This window comes from Natator depressus, chromosome 18, assembly GCF_965152275.1.
Source record: "Natator depressus isolate rNatDep1 chromosome 18, rNatDep2.hap1, whole genome shotgun sequence".
Lineage (NCBI taxonomy): Eukaryota > Metazoa > Chordata > Testudines > Cheloniidae > Natator > Natator depressus.
The window spans coordinates 19,967,427-19,983,919 of NC_134251.1; the positions used below are offsets into that span (position 1 = coordinate 19,967,427).

At 42.6% G+C, this 16,493-nt stretch overlaps 1 protein-coding gene across 1 annotated transcript in view; it reads right to left on the reverse strand.

Moving 5' to 3' along the window:
• The window catches only part of MEGF6 (multiple EGF like domains 6), a 248,824-nt gene that overhangs the window by 229,679 nt on the left and 2,652 nt on the right, over window positions 1-16,493 (reverse strand). The window contains exon 2 of the mRNA XM_074934107.1: window positions 10,678-10,812. Within this exon, the coding sequence (XP_074790208.1) occupies window positions 10,678-10,812 (135 nt within the window). The remainder of the gene's footprint in view (window positions 1-10,677; window positions 10,813-16,493) is intronic.

Genomic DNA, 16,493 nt, shown 5'->3' on the forward strand with positions numbered 1-16,493 from the left:
ATGGACAAACAGCAACAACAAATATTTGGCACAGCTGAAAGTGTTGTACGCATCCACTGAAAATATTTACCCTAACTAATCCTGGTTGTTTGACTTTGTCTACATGACTCTACAAAGAAACTAAATAGTGATGCACTAACCAAATTAATTCCCATGAAGGAAATCTTCAACTACACTTCATTGCCAATGAGTATATGAGGTCACAGCTGATAAAAATAAAAACAGTTACCCATTTTTGTACAAGCTTTTAGCAAATTGTGAAGGAAGTAACCTGGGTTCACACACAACTAAGAATGGAATTCACTAAAGACAGCTAGCAATCAGGCTGAAATCTATCAGGATCTCTTGGTGTCAAGAGCTTCCCACCACCCAATGCCTTGTGTTCAAAACAAATATTGCTTTTAGTGTAATGTAACGTGCATTACAATGTGCAAAGTTAATGCCAGGGATGCGGTATGTAACTAAACCCAAAAGCATTCAGTGTAGAAATGAATAATATTACCCACCAATGAGTGGGGAACGCAAACATTTCTATGCATTGTCGTGACAAGAAAAGATTTTTTCCCCACGCAGATTCACTGAGACATTGCTGGACTGTACTACAACAGTCAGTGTGGGGTTTTTTTTTAGGCTGCATAGACTCATACATGGAGGGCAAGCTGCTCCAAGGAAAATCAAAGGACAGTAGGAAAAACTTTATAGACTGTATTCTGCCCTTGGACATTCATGGGCAGCTCCTACTTAGGTCAAAGGGGAGTAGAGGCAGCAGTGCTTAACCCTAAAAATCTCTAAGATATTATAACAGACTACCTACGGAAGCAGTGGAACTGAGATAACAGAGGCTAAGAACTACGGGAGAGGAGTTGAGGATATTGAAAAGTCCTGCCATATGCAAAACTTTACAAAGAAAAATGGGATCCAATATAACATTCTACAACAAATGAAGCACTAAATATTCCAACTGATCCAGACACTGAAAACTAGACCGGAGAAAACACAGCTCTTGGAACCACTCTCCACACCTGCTGGGATGACTCAATAACTTAGGTGTTTTTGCATCCCTAATTTGAATGATTCTCTGATCTTTTTGTTCAACTGAGCACTGGCACAACTTCCTTCAGGAGTTCCCCCCCTCTAGAAGTTGGTAGGATGGAGAGCTACTCTTGCTACCTAACAGAGCATCCAGAGATGTTGCGCAAAAAGAAATGGCAAAATATAGGTAATGGGACCCAAAACAATCAACATTCCCCAAGACGGCATAAAATACCAGCTCAGCAGCAAACCGTTAATCTGTCAAGAGATAACAGTTATGAAAAGCATTCATTCTGATGGCAAAGCAAGGCCACCAGCTAGCGCAGCAACCCAGTGTCAAATTCTCTTGCCCTCCGTTAGAATCAGTAAAACCTAATAATGCGGGAGACTCTGCACGGAGCCTGGGTTCCATTCTGCCCTCAACAGATTTCTAAATGTCTAGTTGAGCTGTGTGAGTGAACAGCCTTGGCCCATCTCCAACTAACTTTATAAGTCAGGCCCACGATTAACACATTTACTGAATCTTGAACCCAAGGTTCAGTTCAAGGAGATTTAAAATGTGATGCAAATATTTTCCACAGTCCCAAATGCCAGTGCCTCTATGGATGTCACAAAGTATAAAGAAAGTGGAAGGCGGAATAAGGAGGTGTGGAAAGAACTGTTAAAGGAGATTGTTTATCTTAGCTTTTGTTTTCTCTTTCAGAGTTTCTGGCCCAGAGTTATTCAGAACAGCCAGAGCTAATGGAACTCTAGCTTAGAAAAATACTATAGTGTCCTGCTGATGAAAGATCCATTTACATACCCTTGAGTACACGGCATACATGCATCAGCGTGCGATTCCTGAAGGCTATGTCAAACTAAACTCTTTGTTGTTAAAACAGACACAAATAGTACCAAAAATATAACATTTCCAGGAGCAGCTAGCTACACAACCCCTTGGATGTTTAGTTTATCCAATGCAAAACAATTTTTCACACTCTAAACCAGCAACCATCATGTCTTGAGGTCCCACATATTAACACACCAGCAGGACCACAGAATCACAGAAGTGATAGCTGGACAAGACCTATTAGATAATCTAGTCCACCACTACTAATGCCCCGGTCAATGAAGGACTGTTCCCTACAGTCAATTTTCTAGCATAAAGTGTTATTTATTTTTATAAAATGTGGCAATCCCAATAATCTGGGCCCATATACAAATTTTATAAAAACAACCACTATCACTTCAAGCAATGTCCAAAACCCCCCCCCCCCCTAAAAACAACCAACCAACCCTCTCAAACCCAACTGACTCTTGGACAATCCGTGTCCAGACACCCCAAGGGAAGAACAGAAGGTTTAAACCCTCAAAAATAAGCAATTAAACCAACTGATTGCACACAGTGTTATTTTACTGTAAGAGTATATTGAGTAAGATCTTTTATGGAAGCTTGTAATGCACTGAATAGTCACTCTGAGATAGGCATACAGGTTATGGTTATGAACGTGTTAGTTACAATTACAATTTTCTATACAGACAGTGGTGCCACTTCTGCTCTCCATTGCCCCAACCAGTATTCACCCACCCTCCAGAAAAAGCCTGAAAAAAACGAAACAATACATTTGTCAGTGGACTCTGACTCACACAAAATTCATCCATTTTAGCAGGCCTGCTATGGGTTTAGGCTCCAAATGATATCACTTTACCAGTATCTGCAGTGCCACAAGAACATACACAGGGACATCAGGGGCTATCGATAATTACCACTAACGTTTACTGAATTATTCTCCACACAGCCCTACAGACAGCTGCTCCTCATTAAGCAGGTGAAACTACACAGAAGCACTAAACTGCACTAGGGAGAGGAATAGCAGATGCTGTATTTTCCTAGTCACGTCCATTAACTTAGATAAGTTGCAGCCAAGTTCAGACCAGCCTTCTGTGTGTCAGATCCTGAGTCTGTTAATATGTTTCCTGAATCCAGTGTTGTTGGAGCACAGTCCAACTGGAGCAGCTCCAGTGGGTGAAACGGAGGCTGCATAACATTCACATGGATGCCGTAACCGTGCACTCCAGTGACTTCAGCTGCACGGCACAAGAGAGTTTGGCATCAGATCGTCATTCTAATGGGATGTATTGCTGCTGTAATGGAAACTTCCAGCAGGAAGATCAGAAGGAAGAGAACAGCAGAGACAGCCTGATGAAAGGATTTTTAAAGTTCCTTTTATATCACTTATTTTTCATATTCGATAGGTAAATTCTGCTCCCGGTTACATGGGAGCAGCCCCATGGTTTTTGGCAGAAACTAAATCCCAGCATTGGAACATACAAGCTGTCATCCACCCTGGAATTGTGAAACACCATTTGCCCCAACCCACTATTTGGCCACCTCTGAGGGCTCTGATTTCCACCCTCAGACAAGGTGATGTCTCTTTCCAAGACTGCTCTCGGTGTTGGGTCTGTGTGACTCTGTAAATTAGCTAGCCAAACTATGAAAAGAAAAGGAGTACTTGTGGCACCTTAGAGACTAACAAATTTATTTGAGCATAAGCTTTCGTGAGCTACAGCTCACTTCATCGGATACATTCAGTGAATCCACTGAATGCATCTGATGAAGTGAGCTGTAGCTCACAAAAGCTTATGCTCAAATAAATTTCCACTGAATGCATCCGATGAAGTGAGCTGTAGCTCACGAAAGCTCATGCTCAAATAAATCTGTTAGTCGCTAAGGTGCCACAAGTACTCCTTTTCTTTTTGAGAATACAGACTAACACGGTTGCTACTCTGAAACCAAACTATGAAGTTATCTTGGTGGGCCTCTGCTCAGTTCCTAGCAGACAGAGGTCCACTCCAAAAACCCACCAGCCACCCAAATCTTGTTTGGAGTCTTAATCCAGAAGCTAAGGACTGAACGGGCTTGGATAATACTCTCTTCTCTTTCTCTTTTAGGAATGGTCAGGCCACTTAAGGGGTGATGTACCTCGGAAGACAGAATGGGGAATCAGGCTGCAGCTGCCTGCACTGTGTCTGTTGTGAACAAACAGAGAGACCTTTGGTCTATGGAGCTGCCAAGTCAGCACATTTCACCAGCACCACAATTCACTAAAAAGTGCATAAACCAAACCAAGACCAAACTGAAACAAATACACAGAATCTTTTTTTTTAACCAAAAAAGGCAATAATAACACATAGTTAGCTTAAACCTCTACCTTCATCCTGTGTAAAAGGCAACTTCTGTTCACAAGTAGACAGATGTTCCCAATGGAAAATTATGTTGTTTTAGTTCCTTGATTTACAGTGTCAAAAAACATGCATTAGCAACCTGAAACAGACATTTGTGACTGGAGAACTGCCAGCCTTTGAAGTAGCAGCAGACAAGGCACCTATCATTTCAAAGTACTCCCTCGAACACAGTCAGAGAGACAGACTCTATGACTGAAAATCAGAGGGTTTGTTTGTTGCTTTATTACCATTACATAGATATTATCACCAAGATAATTACTGACAGTTATAGGTTAAGAGCAATTCCTTAAACCCAACACTTAAAAACTGTCTCTAGTCCAAGGTACCTCCTTGGAATTAGTTTCCTGATGCATCTTTAAAAAAAGACTTACAACTGTTCAAGGGGACGGGGAAATAGAAAAGGGGGCAGAAAGCAATATAATGCTTGGCCCTACCTACTTTAGCCAGGACAGCAACCAGGGAAGGAAAGATCCAGAATTCAGCATTTGCAATGTCCTTCCTTCACAACCCACTTCTCCAGCTTTCAACAGCCTCTATGCTCCCAAATTAGGCTCACCTGCTACTTATCTGATATCCTAAGAAGCTAAACACCTGCAGTCACTTTCAGTTCAGACCACTGCACTTCAACTACTAAAGGCCAGCTTCATCCCTGACACAGGCAAGCATAATCCACCTGACTTGTGTATAGTTGTACCTGCTTACATCAGGGCTAAATTTGGTCCTACTTATCTATATTACACCCATTTTTAAGGAAGCCCTATTCTGCATCAAAGCAAGCATCAAGTCATCTGCTTCATGATAGCAGTTATCATAGTAAATCTCCCCAACAGCCGCCATCACCTCTCAGAGCAGACGTTACAGCTCTTCTGGCAGTGCCAGCCCACTGCTCCTCACCGATTTCATCCATAGACTACCATGCTGCCTCACTCAGTGGTGCTCGAAGGTTACAGAGATGATCACTGATGCGTATCTGCTGTTAACAAACTCCACATCACAGAGCCAACAGCAGCTGAAGACCACAGCTGAGCTGCTGACAGCATCCTGCGCTAATTTAATCTTTTCCCAGAAAATCTGACATTCATATTGCCCAGTGCCGGCTGGAAGACAGCCCATGGATGGTAGCATGTTATTCCCTGATTCACAGATTCTAAAGCCAGAATGGACCATTATGATCATCTAGTCTGACGTCCTGCATCACGTGGCCCATAGATTTTACCTAGTGAGTCTTTAATCAAGCCTCGAAGAACTCCACTGCTAACTGCAGCATAGGCAATTTCAGCCTGTAGACCTTTATCTGTTCAGATTTTTAGCTCCGTACAGCCAGAGAAGCCAATGAACCCGCATTAAACATTTCAGTGACTAAGGACCAGAATCCTACTTCCACATAAGTCAATGAGAAGTTTTTGCCACTGATTTCTGAAAGACTAATATTAGGCCAGGAAGCAGTGCACAGTGAATGTGCATACATCCGCTAGGCCCACAAACAAACCTAAATGTGAGTCAGCATATTCACTGGCAATTCGACTGTCTCGGAATCAGTCTTCAGCCCAGAACACCGTACAGTCGTATTTCAGAGGTAGCGTTAGTACCGCACTGTACCTTTTTTAAACAACCACCTTTCTGGAGAATCAACAAACAAATCATAATTTGAAGTAAAATCCCAATCTAACATGGTCAAAACCCAGGCATGGAATCTGATATAAAATGCAAAAGGGATGTGTCTCAGTGTCTTAGTTTCAACACCTTTTCTATCCTGGAACAGAGCCAGTCCTCGAATCTCTGCCTGAAACTTTTTTCCATTAGAATCCGGGGAAGAGTTTTGTTACTGTTAAAAATCAGAGCATGTCCCTCAATTGAATTTTCATGGCTTGGGTTGATTCTCTGTACTTTCGTATAGTAACTGCTCCAGGCAATCTTATTATTCTTCTGATTATTGAGCAGTCTTTGCTCTGATAAGATTAAAAGAAAATGGGAATATATTAATATTCTTAAACACCCCAAAAGATGGGATTTCCAGCTCAAACTGATTCCTAGTATTGTCAGTTTAAAATGTGGCCACGGACCCCGAACGACTCTCCCACAACGTATCTGCTCCCAGTCCAGCACCAGACTGGATTACTGTATTGCAGATACAACCAAAGCTGTGCAGGTAATTGATTTTTGGTTCAGTGCCAAACCTGGAAAAAAACGTTCATTTCAGGTCAAGGAAAGGTTTCATTGGACCTGAAACAAAACAGTCTGGCAGGCCCAAATCTGCAATTTTCAGCAAAAATAGTTTCAGCTGAAAAATTTCACCCAGCCCTAGATACAACTACAGTAAGAATCAGGTGGAAAACTCAGCTAGTGAAGAATGTAGATTCCTACGTGCTTTGTGGTGCTTCCCACATGGAGCACATTACAACTGTGCTCCACAGAAAACTCTGATCTGCAGTTCTATGTGTTGGTTTTAATCTATAAAACCCTTTAATGATTTGGGTTATGTGTTTCTTAGAGACTGGACTCTCTCCTGTTAAACCACGGCAGTTGAGATCAGCTGGGACACTCAGTCTCACAGTTCCTAGATTGGTTAGGATCTGGGGGCAGGACATTCAGTGTGAAGAGTCCTTGACTCTGGAACTCGCTTCCCCACATCTGTCTGTCAGAGTCGGAATTTGTTGACCTCTCTATTTATGTCGACTTTGGGGGGGGGGGGGGTGAATGGGAAGGTAGGGCAGAGCTTGTGTTTGTAGGGGGGTGAGAATCATTTAATGTTTTGTTAATGTTGTTTCATCAGATTTATTCTGTGATGTGCTCTTCATGGATTTCCACGGGCCTAAAGTCTTGGGATAGGAATAGTATAAAAATCAAACAAGCAAATATCTGCTTATTTTAATTACAAAAAGACAGATTTCGTTCCTGTACCTTGTAGCAAGATAGGAACAAATACAGATCAGGGTAGTGAGACAGACTCCATTTTGCCATCATCCACAAAACTGTTAGCTACATTCTGACACATTCGTGTTGAGGCGAGAAGCAGAAAGAACTCAGCTAGCTTGTAAGGCCGCAGGATGAGTCTGTGGTGGCAGCACCTGAGATAGGTGAAGGGAGGAATCACTTCTGCGACCCTGTTAACACTCTGAAGCTGAAATTGTTGAGAATGAAACATTACTCTGAAATGACATGGCTGGTTCCAGGAACATAACCCCATATTGTCAGGTGGTTACAGAAAATAAAATGTCCCTTCAGTCTTTAAGACTCCCAATTTCTCTCCAGAACTCACCATCACATGGACTCACCATCACATGGACATCCAGTTCTTCACAATCATCTTTATATGTCAGTGTTTCTGGTTCAATGCCTTTGAAAGAGGCTGCTGCCTTGGCCAGTGCAGTTTAGAAGAGGGCAGGTTTGGGACTTCTATTTTAACGAGAACAACGTGGGACAGCTGTCGGGGGATGGGACGTCATCCCTTTCTCTTTGCCTAGCTTTTGAAAGATCCACTTGAATTACTGCTTCACCCTTCCCCTGGAATATACACAGGTCATTTGTAGCTTTTTAGCAGATGAACATTTCACTTTCAGCTTTCATTCTGGAATTCTTTCATGTGTGGAAGAGACACTAAAGGAGACTTATAAAGTGCTGGCATGGCAGAGCATGGTACCAGGTGGCAGGGAATGGGATATGAAAAGTAAACATTGAATTTTTACCCAGCATTAAACCTTTTTCTTAATAGCTGCTACATAAATAAATAAATAAGAAAAATGATGTTTACAATATTCTATAAAATAAGGTAGTCTGGATTTATTCTGCACTGTATTCATGTTCTATTGCCCAAGTAACACTTTGTGATAATATTAACATATGTCAGTTCCTACTAACAATCACAAGGAGTTCTTACTCTTCACTGTTTACTTGGCATCATTTAAAATACTTATGGGAGGAACTGGTAGACTAATGTGGGACCCCCTAGATCGACAGAGGTTGGGAAGGCTGTGGCCACAGCGCAAGCAACTCCAATGAGGAAAGCACCCCTCATTATATATGAAATACTGGTAACGGGCTCTGGAAGAAGCAACCTCCAACCCCCCTCAGCTGGGGGGAGGATGGCCACAATTGACGTGTCAGGGTAGGAGGTGAGTAAAGAGGGGAGAATATGAGAGGGTCTCAGAAGATCCTATCCACACAAAACGGCCTTGCTATTATTAAACGTTATAATCGTGGGGTGGCAACCAGCATGGGGCTCCACTGGGATGGATGCCATACAAACGTAGTAAATTGCAGTCCCTGCCCAAAAGAGCTTACAGTCTAAAGGACAAGCCTTAGCAGGTGGGTGAGACAAACAAGTGGACTGGAGTGGAGGTTCAGGAAGACAGGGTCCTAAAAGCTAACAGAATGCAGGCAGTTCTTAACCAATCAGAGACTGTAACCACAACTCATCACCTGCCTAGCTGTTAATCAGGTTGCAATTTCCTGCATGTATCAAGTAACAGGCAAGTTCTGAGAAAGGAATTGAAGGACCGAAAGGACCAATTTTGACTGGGAGCTTTTTCCACTTGTAAGGGGCAGTGTGGGAAAAAGTGTTTCTTGGGGAAGCAGATTATCAAGGTTGACATCACTGGCAAAGCTAGGGCAGGGGTCAACTTTGCAATACAAAACAAGCCTTACACACAGGAGCACGTTTTCAGACACTGGCACTTACATTACACCTGTAAAAACTGTGCATACAAAAGGAGGGCTTTCATGGGAGCAACTCTGCCACCACTATTTGAAAATGTGGCTAGTACACTCCAGCCCCATGAACAGGAAAATGTGCAAAGCAGGTTGAATGTTAATTCGGGGCTACATTACACTGGCAAACAGAAAAGAACAATATGTGTTAACGAGAACAAGTGCTGCTCACTTAATTATCCATGAACCCCATGCAAGTTGCACCCTGGTAACTGAAAAGTTGCCTGGAAAATCCGCACCAGTGCCATTAGGTTCTTGTCTACATTACAAAATTTTACCAGATGAACCAGGATGTGAAGAATTAAGTTGCTGACACAGTGCTAACTGATCAGAGCAGGCCAAGCAAATCACATCCAGTATCATCTTAACTAACTAATCTTGATTAAATCCTGCGGGGTTTTTTGACAGAGAATTTTTTTTGTCAGCAAAAATGTATTTCTGTTTTCCAACCAGTTGTATTATTAACACACAATAAACTTAATTCACAATAAGTGATCAGTCTGAGAAACCCTGCCCTTTAAAAATTTATAGTGACTTTATCTGTACTTTCCTGCTGTGAAGCCAACACAACTGAAGCTGTTGGGATAATACAGATGATGCACTTAATTAATGTAATTAACATGGTATGATCATGACAAACAGACGCAATGTGGGTTAAGACATCTGGAAACAAATACAATGGCTAACCTGCTCCAAAAACAAACAGAGAACCTATATTCTACAACCTAAATGCTTAAAGGATTTGAAATTCTCAACACTGAGCATTGTTATAGTAGTTATATTACACTGGCACCCACAGACACCAGCTGGAATCAGGGCCCATTGCACTAGATGCTGTGCAAACCCACAGGAACACGTGGTCCCTGTCCCATGGTTGTGTTTAAAGGTTCACAAAATCCTCTGGGATTCCCCTATTTCTAGCCAGACCATGGTGTAATTAAATAGCTGCACTATTGATGGCTAATCTGTGGCTTTGAGCCACATATTTCTCTGCACGTGCCTCCCTTTGTAGGTTTGAGTCAGCCACTACATGAATTCTTTATGTTACCCTAATAAAAACTGCAACATGAAATCAATACAAATCAGATAGCCAAGGCACATACACAATAGCAACTAGCATTCTCCAAACTGGTGACTGAATTTAATGCCAGATCCTTCTGCGAGCCCTAATACCAAGTCGACGGTGACTTCTGTTAGCTGTTATTGTTAGGTGTGTTACTTTATAATGCACCTTTTATGTTCTTTGCATTGCCCAGTCCTTCTCCCTCTGAGCTAAACGGGGGAGCAGGGGAGCACCTGTATTGTCCACTCCCCTTTGTAAACTAGAATATACCACTTATACCCCCTCACTTTCCTGCAGCACTCATTACAACTGCACCAAGCCTCTTCTCAGGCTGCTTTCAACGCTATTCTGTGGCTCATCCATCGAGGAAGGTAGGAAGGTGAAGGGCAGCCTGGACTGCCTGGCTTTTCACCTTTGCAACAATCCCCACCTCCTCCAGTCCAGAATGTGAATAAACTTGAAGTCAACATTTCAGTCTAATAGCATGCATCTTTGTGTGTCTTTCTCGCTGTCATACATGCACACACTTACAGACACACACACACACACAAGCTTAAGGAAAGTGAGTTAGGTTAGCATTTCCTTTCAGAAGAAAAAAATCTATTTTCATTTGACAAGGGAGAAAAGAAGCACCAGAAAGCAGCACTTACCTCCGTTCATAGCCTATGCACCACAGCTGTCCTCCACAGCCCTGTTTCCACACTTTGACCATCCGAGTGAAAGCTTGGACACATGGCTGCCTGTGCCCCACTATCACCAGCTCTTGCTCCGCACAAACGTTTGGCCTGTCGAACGGAGAGAAGCAGACATATTTATATCTCCCTCAACACCATGGAGTGAACCAGTACTGTCCTTTGACAGCCTGAGAATGAACAGGGTGTGAGTAAGCTATGCTCTTTCTGAGAAAGCGTCTCAGAAGATATTCTGTACAATATTTATCTAGTCATTTAATTTCCACGGGAGGAAATGGACGAGACATACCCTCTCAGCTAAGCAGGTCCAAAGCCCTTTGGGGCCTTATATATCACCCAACACTTAAACTTCTTCTGGGAGCCCCCAGGAAGCCAGTTCAAATCACGGAGCACTGGTTTAATATGCTTATGGTGAGGCAGTCTACTTACCGAGCAGCGCACCACATTTGGCACTAGCTTCAGTACAAATAATATAATAAAATAACAACAGCACCTCCACTTCAAGAAAAGAAAAGGAGGACTTGTGGCACCTTAGAGACTAACAAATTTATTTGAGCATAAGCTTTTGTAAGCTACAGCTCACTTCATCGGATGCATCAAGAGTGTCTCACTGGAGGACCAAAGGCCTTCATGGATCAGTTAAGTCTCACCGCACCCCATCAGGTAAATATCAGCCTCCAACATGTTAAAGGTGGACAGACTGAGGCAGAGAGAAGGTAAATATCTGAACAAAGTTCACACAGTGAGTCAGTGGCAGAGACAGGAATAGGACTCCTGAGTTTAGACTCCCTGTACCATGCTCTAACACCTAGCCCCACAACTCTTCCCCACTTGATTATATGTTTAGATACCATAGTGGTCATCCTGCAAAAAAGCATAAAAGTCACATCTTTTTATACCATTTAACCTGTATTGAAATAACTTTTATTTCCATTACAACTTTTAACCAAGGATCTCAAAGAACTTTATAAACAATTGATTAAGTAAGCCAGGCAACACTCCTTTGAGATAAGATGAGAAAGAAAGAAAGAAAGAAAGAAAATCACTTCACCAGTCACCGGTATGCTGCCACCTCTGGCATGAAATGCAGCTGATGTCTCAGAATGCACAGCATCACTATACAGCTTAGAACAGGAAGTAATTGCATTGGGAAGCTCCCTGTAACAGGAAGTAAAAAATGCTGTCTCCAAATGAAAATGTATGGGGAATTTTAAGTGATCAGAGTATAATTACTTGAGTGGGAGTTTGAGCAAGAAACCAATGTCAGACACTGTAAGACAGTTTCCATCCTGCCATAATATATACTCAAAATAAGAAGAGAAAAAAATAAACCTGTTTAAATATTGCACATTAAAGTTCTTCTGATTATTGTCCAACCAGCATTAAGGCAGGCCAAGAAACCGCTTATGGTGTTTTAAATTGCCAGATTCATAAAGGTCAAGATAGTCACCAATAGTAATGGGTTCAGAAATGGAAACTATAACTGACAAATCTACTTCCAAGTACATTTCACAGTTTACAAGCCAGGGAGAAGGTGCTTCATACTCTCAGAACTTTCAAACCAGGGGAATGAGTAAACTGGGTGCCATTTTCTTTTATAGCATTTGGAACACGTAAAATTAATCAACAGCTTCAAAAACAGATGAAAGCCGAGCAGACATATCAAGAACTCATGTGTACTACAAACTTCATTGTCTTAGTGCTTTGCAACCAAATTATTAAAAGATTAAAATATTTTGGTTTCCCAAATGCTAATAAATAATAAGCTGTGTAATATTTTTTCAAGTATCAGAGGCCCAGAGTTTAAAATTTCTAATAAATTTTATTTCTATTTGCTTTTGCCTGTCCACACAAAATAAAATGTTTGTTTATTGTTAAGTTCATTTTATATTTTCCAAAATGCCCTCCCACTGAACAGAAGTGATTGGGGTTGATTCCTGGAAAGAAACAGGCATACGGGATTTGCCCTAGTAGACCAAACCTTTGCTTCAACAAACAAAGAGTTTATATTCTGCTGTTCATTACAGCTACAATAGCATTGACAAGCAAGCATGACTAACTTGAGGTGGATATGCAACTATTACCAAGCAGTAAAAAAAAAAAAAGCATTTTCCCCCAGTACATAATAAAGTGGAGAACCTTTTGGAAGTCAGCCTTTGTTGCCACTGCTAACTTGATTATGGATGGTATGAAATATTTTGAAATCACAAGTTTTGGACAGTGAAGAGTTGAGAATGTGTTTGGGGATCCATAAATAAGCTACAACTGCATTACTGTATTACAGCCAGGATAGGGTTGGTACAGTGTGAGGTCTACATGTCAGAAAGAGGATTTTTGTTTTGTGTTGGTGATCTTAACATTTTCTAAGAAAATGTTAATTCTGTCTTTGGCATTCCTGCTTCCCCGACTGATTAAACCTGAACTTATTTTAGGAATGAGTTACTTCATATCCTGTTTACAAAAATAGGTCTCTCTCCCCTCTTGTAGCACCTCCTCCTGGCCGGCTACAGGATTGTATTATAACCAATTTTCAAAGCAATGACTGTGAAGCCAGCAGAGTGGATTCCTAACCTAATTTTTACCATATATGGCACAATGAACATATATTTAAAAAGTCACAAATGACTGTGCACTGCAACATTTTTTAATGAACAATGAAAATACTTCAGGGATATCAGTACAAAAATTGTACGGTCTGGGGTCACAGGAGTAAACACTGAGTGACTTGTGGGTCTTAGGAGGAAAAAACACTGCCAAGTCCTGCTCTGGTTCACTCTCACCCTGCCTTGCCCTGCTTTCTACAATGGGAATTAAAGTAACGTATTATATCCTGTGCAGCTCCCACCTTTTAAAGTAAATACTAATGTCACCCAACTTCTGACTGATAGGAATTCTCTTAACGGGTCCCAACTGGTTCTTACCATTGAAAAGATTTGATTGTACACTAGTCTAGTTGTACACAAGCACTCTCTTTATTCTGACTATTTCTGGGTGGTGGTTTGGGCAGGTGTTGTTCTGTTTTGAAGCGGTTGTTTTGTTTTGTTCCTGTTTCAATCAGGTTTCCTCCACAATTAGGAATACAAGAACGGTGATATGGAATCAGAGCACTGGTACACCCAGTCCAGTCTCTTACAGGGCTCAGCACCAAATTCTTCAGAGGTAAAGGTCCAAACTTCCATAATGGACAACAATGCAATGCCTACGGAGGAAATCGCTTTCTAACTCCAGTGGGAATGAATGGTTTATATCCGCTATTATTTTTATTTTCTCTGTAACTGTGTATATTCATATTATCCATATAAACGTCTATGTTGTTTTTAGCTCCTGCTAAGCTCTTCGCTTCAGAAACATCTTGTGGCAGTAGGTTCCACATGCCAACTATGCATTTTGTAGAACATCTGTTTTCACTTTCCTCCATTTTAAATGTTACTTTTGTGTGTTTTAAGCTGATGTCCCCTTGCTCTCTTATTGTAAGAACGAGTATAGACCTTTATCATGCCCCCTTTTTCATTAAAAGAATCTGAAGCAACAGTAGGTTTACTCATAGGCAAAGCTAGTCATTGCCCTGACCCTTTTCCTGAATTAGAGTAACAGTAATTTACTCTACCATGAAAGATGCATTTTTCAGTGGTTCTCAACCCTATGATTAAGGGTCCGTGAAAGGTTGTTGTTACCATACAACAGTGGTTTACAACCTGTGGTCAACAGTAGGGTCCGCAGACTATGTCTAAGATTTCCAAAGGGGTTAGCACTTCCATTTGAAATTTTGTAGAGGTCTGCAAATGAAAAAAAAACTGCATTAGATCACTAGGGCTATCTGCTTTGCAAGGGCAGGCTTCAGTTCCCCCAAAAGAGGATCCATTCATATTATTATAAACTGACTGGACATCTGATTTTGGCCAAAAAGCGTATCAGGGTTTTCGAGAGAAGAGACATACAGGTCAGTTTGCCTCTTCTCTGAGGCCCACTAAAGTTACATATTAAAGCACTAATAATAATTGTCTTTTTCACAGGAACTGCATTTAGGAAAAAAAAGGAAGTTTGAATCTTTTCATCTATTTTTTCAGACAAGGCTCTACAAGCTTTTTCAGCAGTAGTGAGCTGGAGCCAGTTTGAGTCGGTTCGCGCGAACCAGTTGTTAAATTTTGAAGCCGTTTTAGAGCCGGTTGTTAACCCGCTTCCCTGCAGGGGGCACTGAGGCTTTGATGGGCTCCGGCCGGGAAGTGATGTAATTCCTCCTCCGACCACTGGGGGCGCTGTGCTGCGGGAGCCACGTGGGCTGCTGCCTGGCCCTGGGCACGAGCCCTGGTGCTGCTGCTGCTCCCCTGACCCCTGGCCCTGGGGCTCCCGCTGCTGCTTGGTGGGTCCCCGGCTGCTCTGCTGGGCCGGGGCTGCCTCCTGCTGCTCGGGCTGCTCCGAGCCGCTCTCCCCGTGAGCACCCCGCAGCCCCTGCCTCCAGCTAACCCTGCCCCACACCCACTGGTGCCCTGCAGTTCCCAGGGCAGTAACCCTGCACACTTGCTTCAATGAGGGGGGCAGGGAGCAGCTGGGACCCACACATGTGCACACCCTACGGTGACCAGACAGCAAGTGTGAAAAATCAGGACAGGGCGTGGGGGGGTAATAGGAGCCTATATAAGAAAAAGACCCCAAAATCGGGACTGTCCCTATAAAATTGGGACATCTGGTCACCCTAGCACACCCCCAGGGAGTGGCGGGGACCCACACATGTGAAATGGAGCTCATTTCTAGTTCAGGCCCATCTTTTTTAAAAAGAACTTTAGGCAGGGTTAACACACACCTGTATTTTCCCAGACAGGTCAGGCTTATTGGTTCTTAAATCACCGTCCGGGAGGAATTTTTAAATTTTAAAAATGTTAAAAATTTTTAAATTTTAAAAATTCCTCCCAGGAAAATACAGACGTATGGTAACCCTGTTGGTACAAAAAATACATACTGGGGCACATCCCTTAAATCAGAACTTTTTACGGGAACCGGTTGTTAAGATTTTAGCAGCTCATCACTGGAGCAGCCCGAGCGGCAGGAGGCAGCCCCGGCCCAGCAGAGCAGCCGGGGACCCATCTGGCAGCAGCGGGAGCCCCAGGGCCAGGGGTCGGGGGAGCAGCAGCACCAGCACCAGGGCTTGTGCCCAGGGCCAGGCGGCAGCCCACGTGGCTCCCGCAGCGCAGCGCCCCCAGCGGCCGGAGGAGGAATTACATCACTTCCGGGCCGGAGCCCATCAAAGCCTCAGCGCCCCCTGCAGGGAAGCGGGTTAACAACCGGCTCTAAAACTGCTTCAAAATTTAACAACCGGTTCACGCGAACTGGTGTGAACCGGCTCCAGCTCACCACTGGGCACAACCCTTAAATCAGAACTTTTTATAGGGAACCGGTTGTTAAGATTTTGGCAGCTCATCACTGCTTTTCAGTAAATATGTGGTCTGACAGTGCTCTCTGCTTGGAGTGTGAAAAATATTTCAAAATCATAAAGCAAATAAACGTGTTCTGAATAGTAATTATTCACATCTGTCTCCCTAGGCAGAAGCTTACCTTATAGCTGTTAACACTCTTCACATGCACAGTACCTCTAGGCAAGGTGGACCTCTATGAAAGATCCAACAAGTACTTGTCCACTGATCCCCGACAGGTATATTTTTCTTTTAGGGACTTTTAAGAAAGAGCACCTTCAGAAAGAGCAAGAGTCAAAGAGGAGGCAATTTTCTCGTGGGCCTGGATTTCAAAATATATGGTAGGATCCATGTTCATCCACTCTC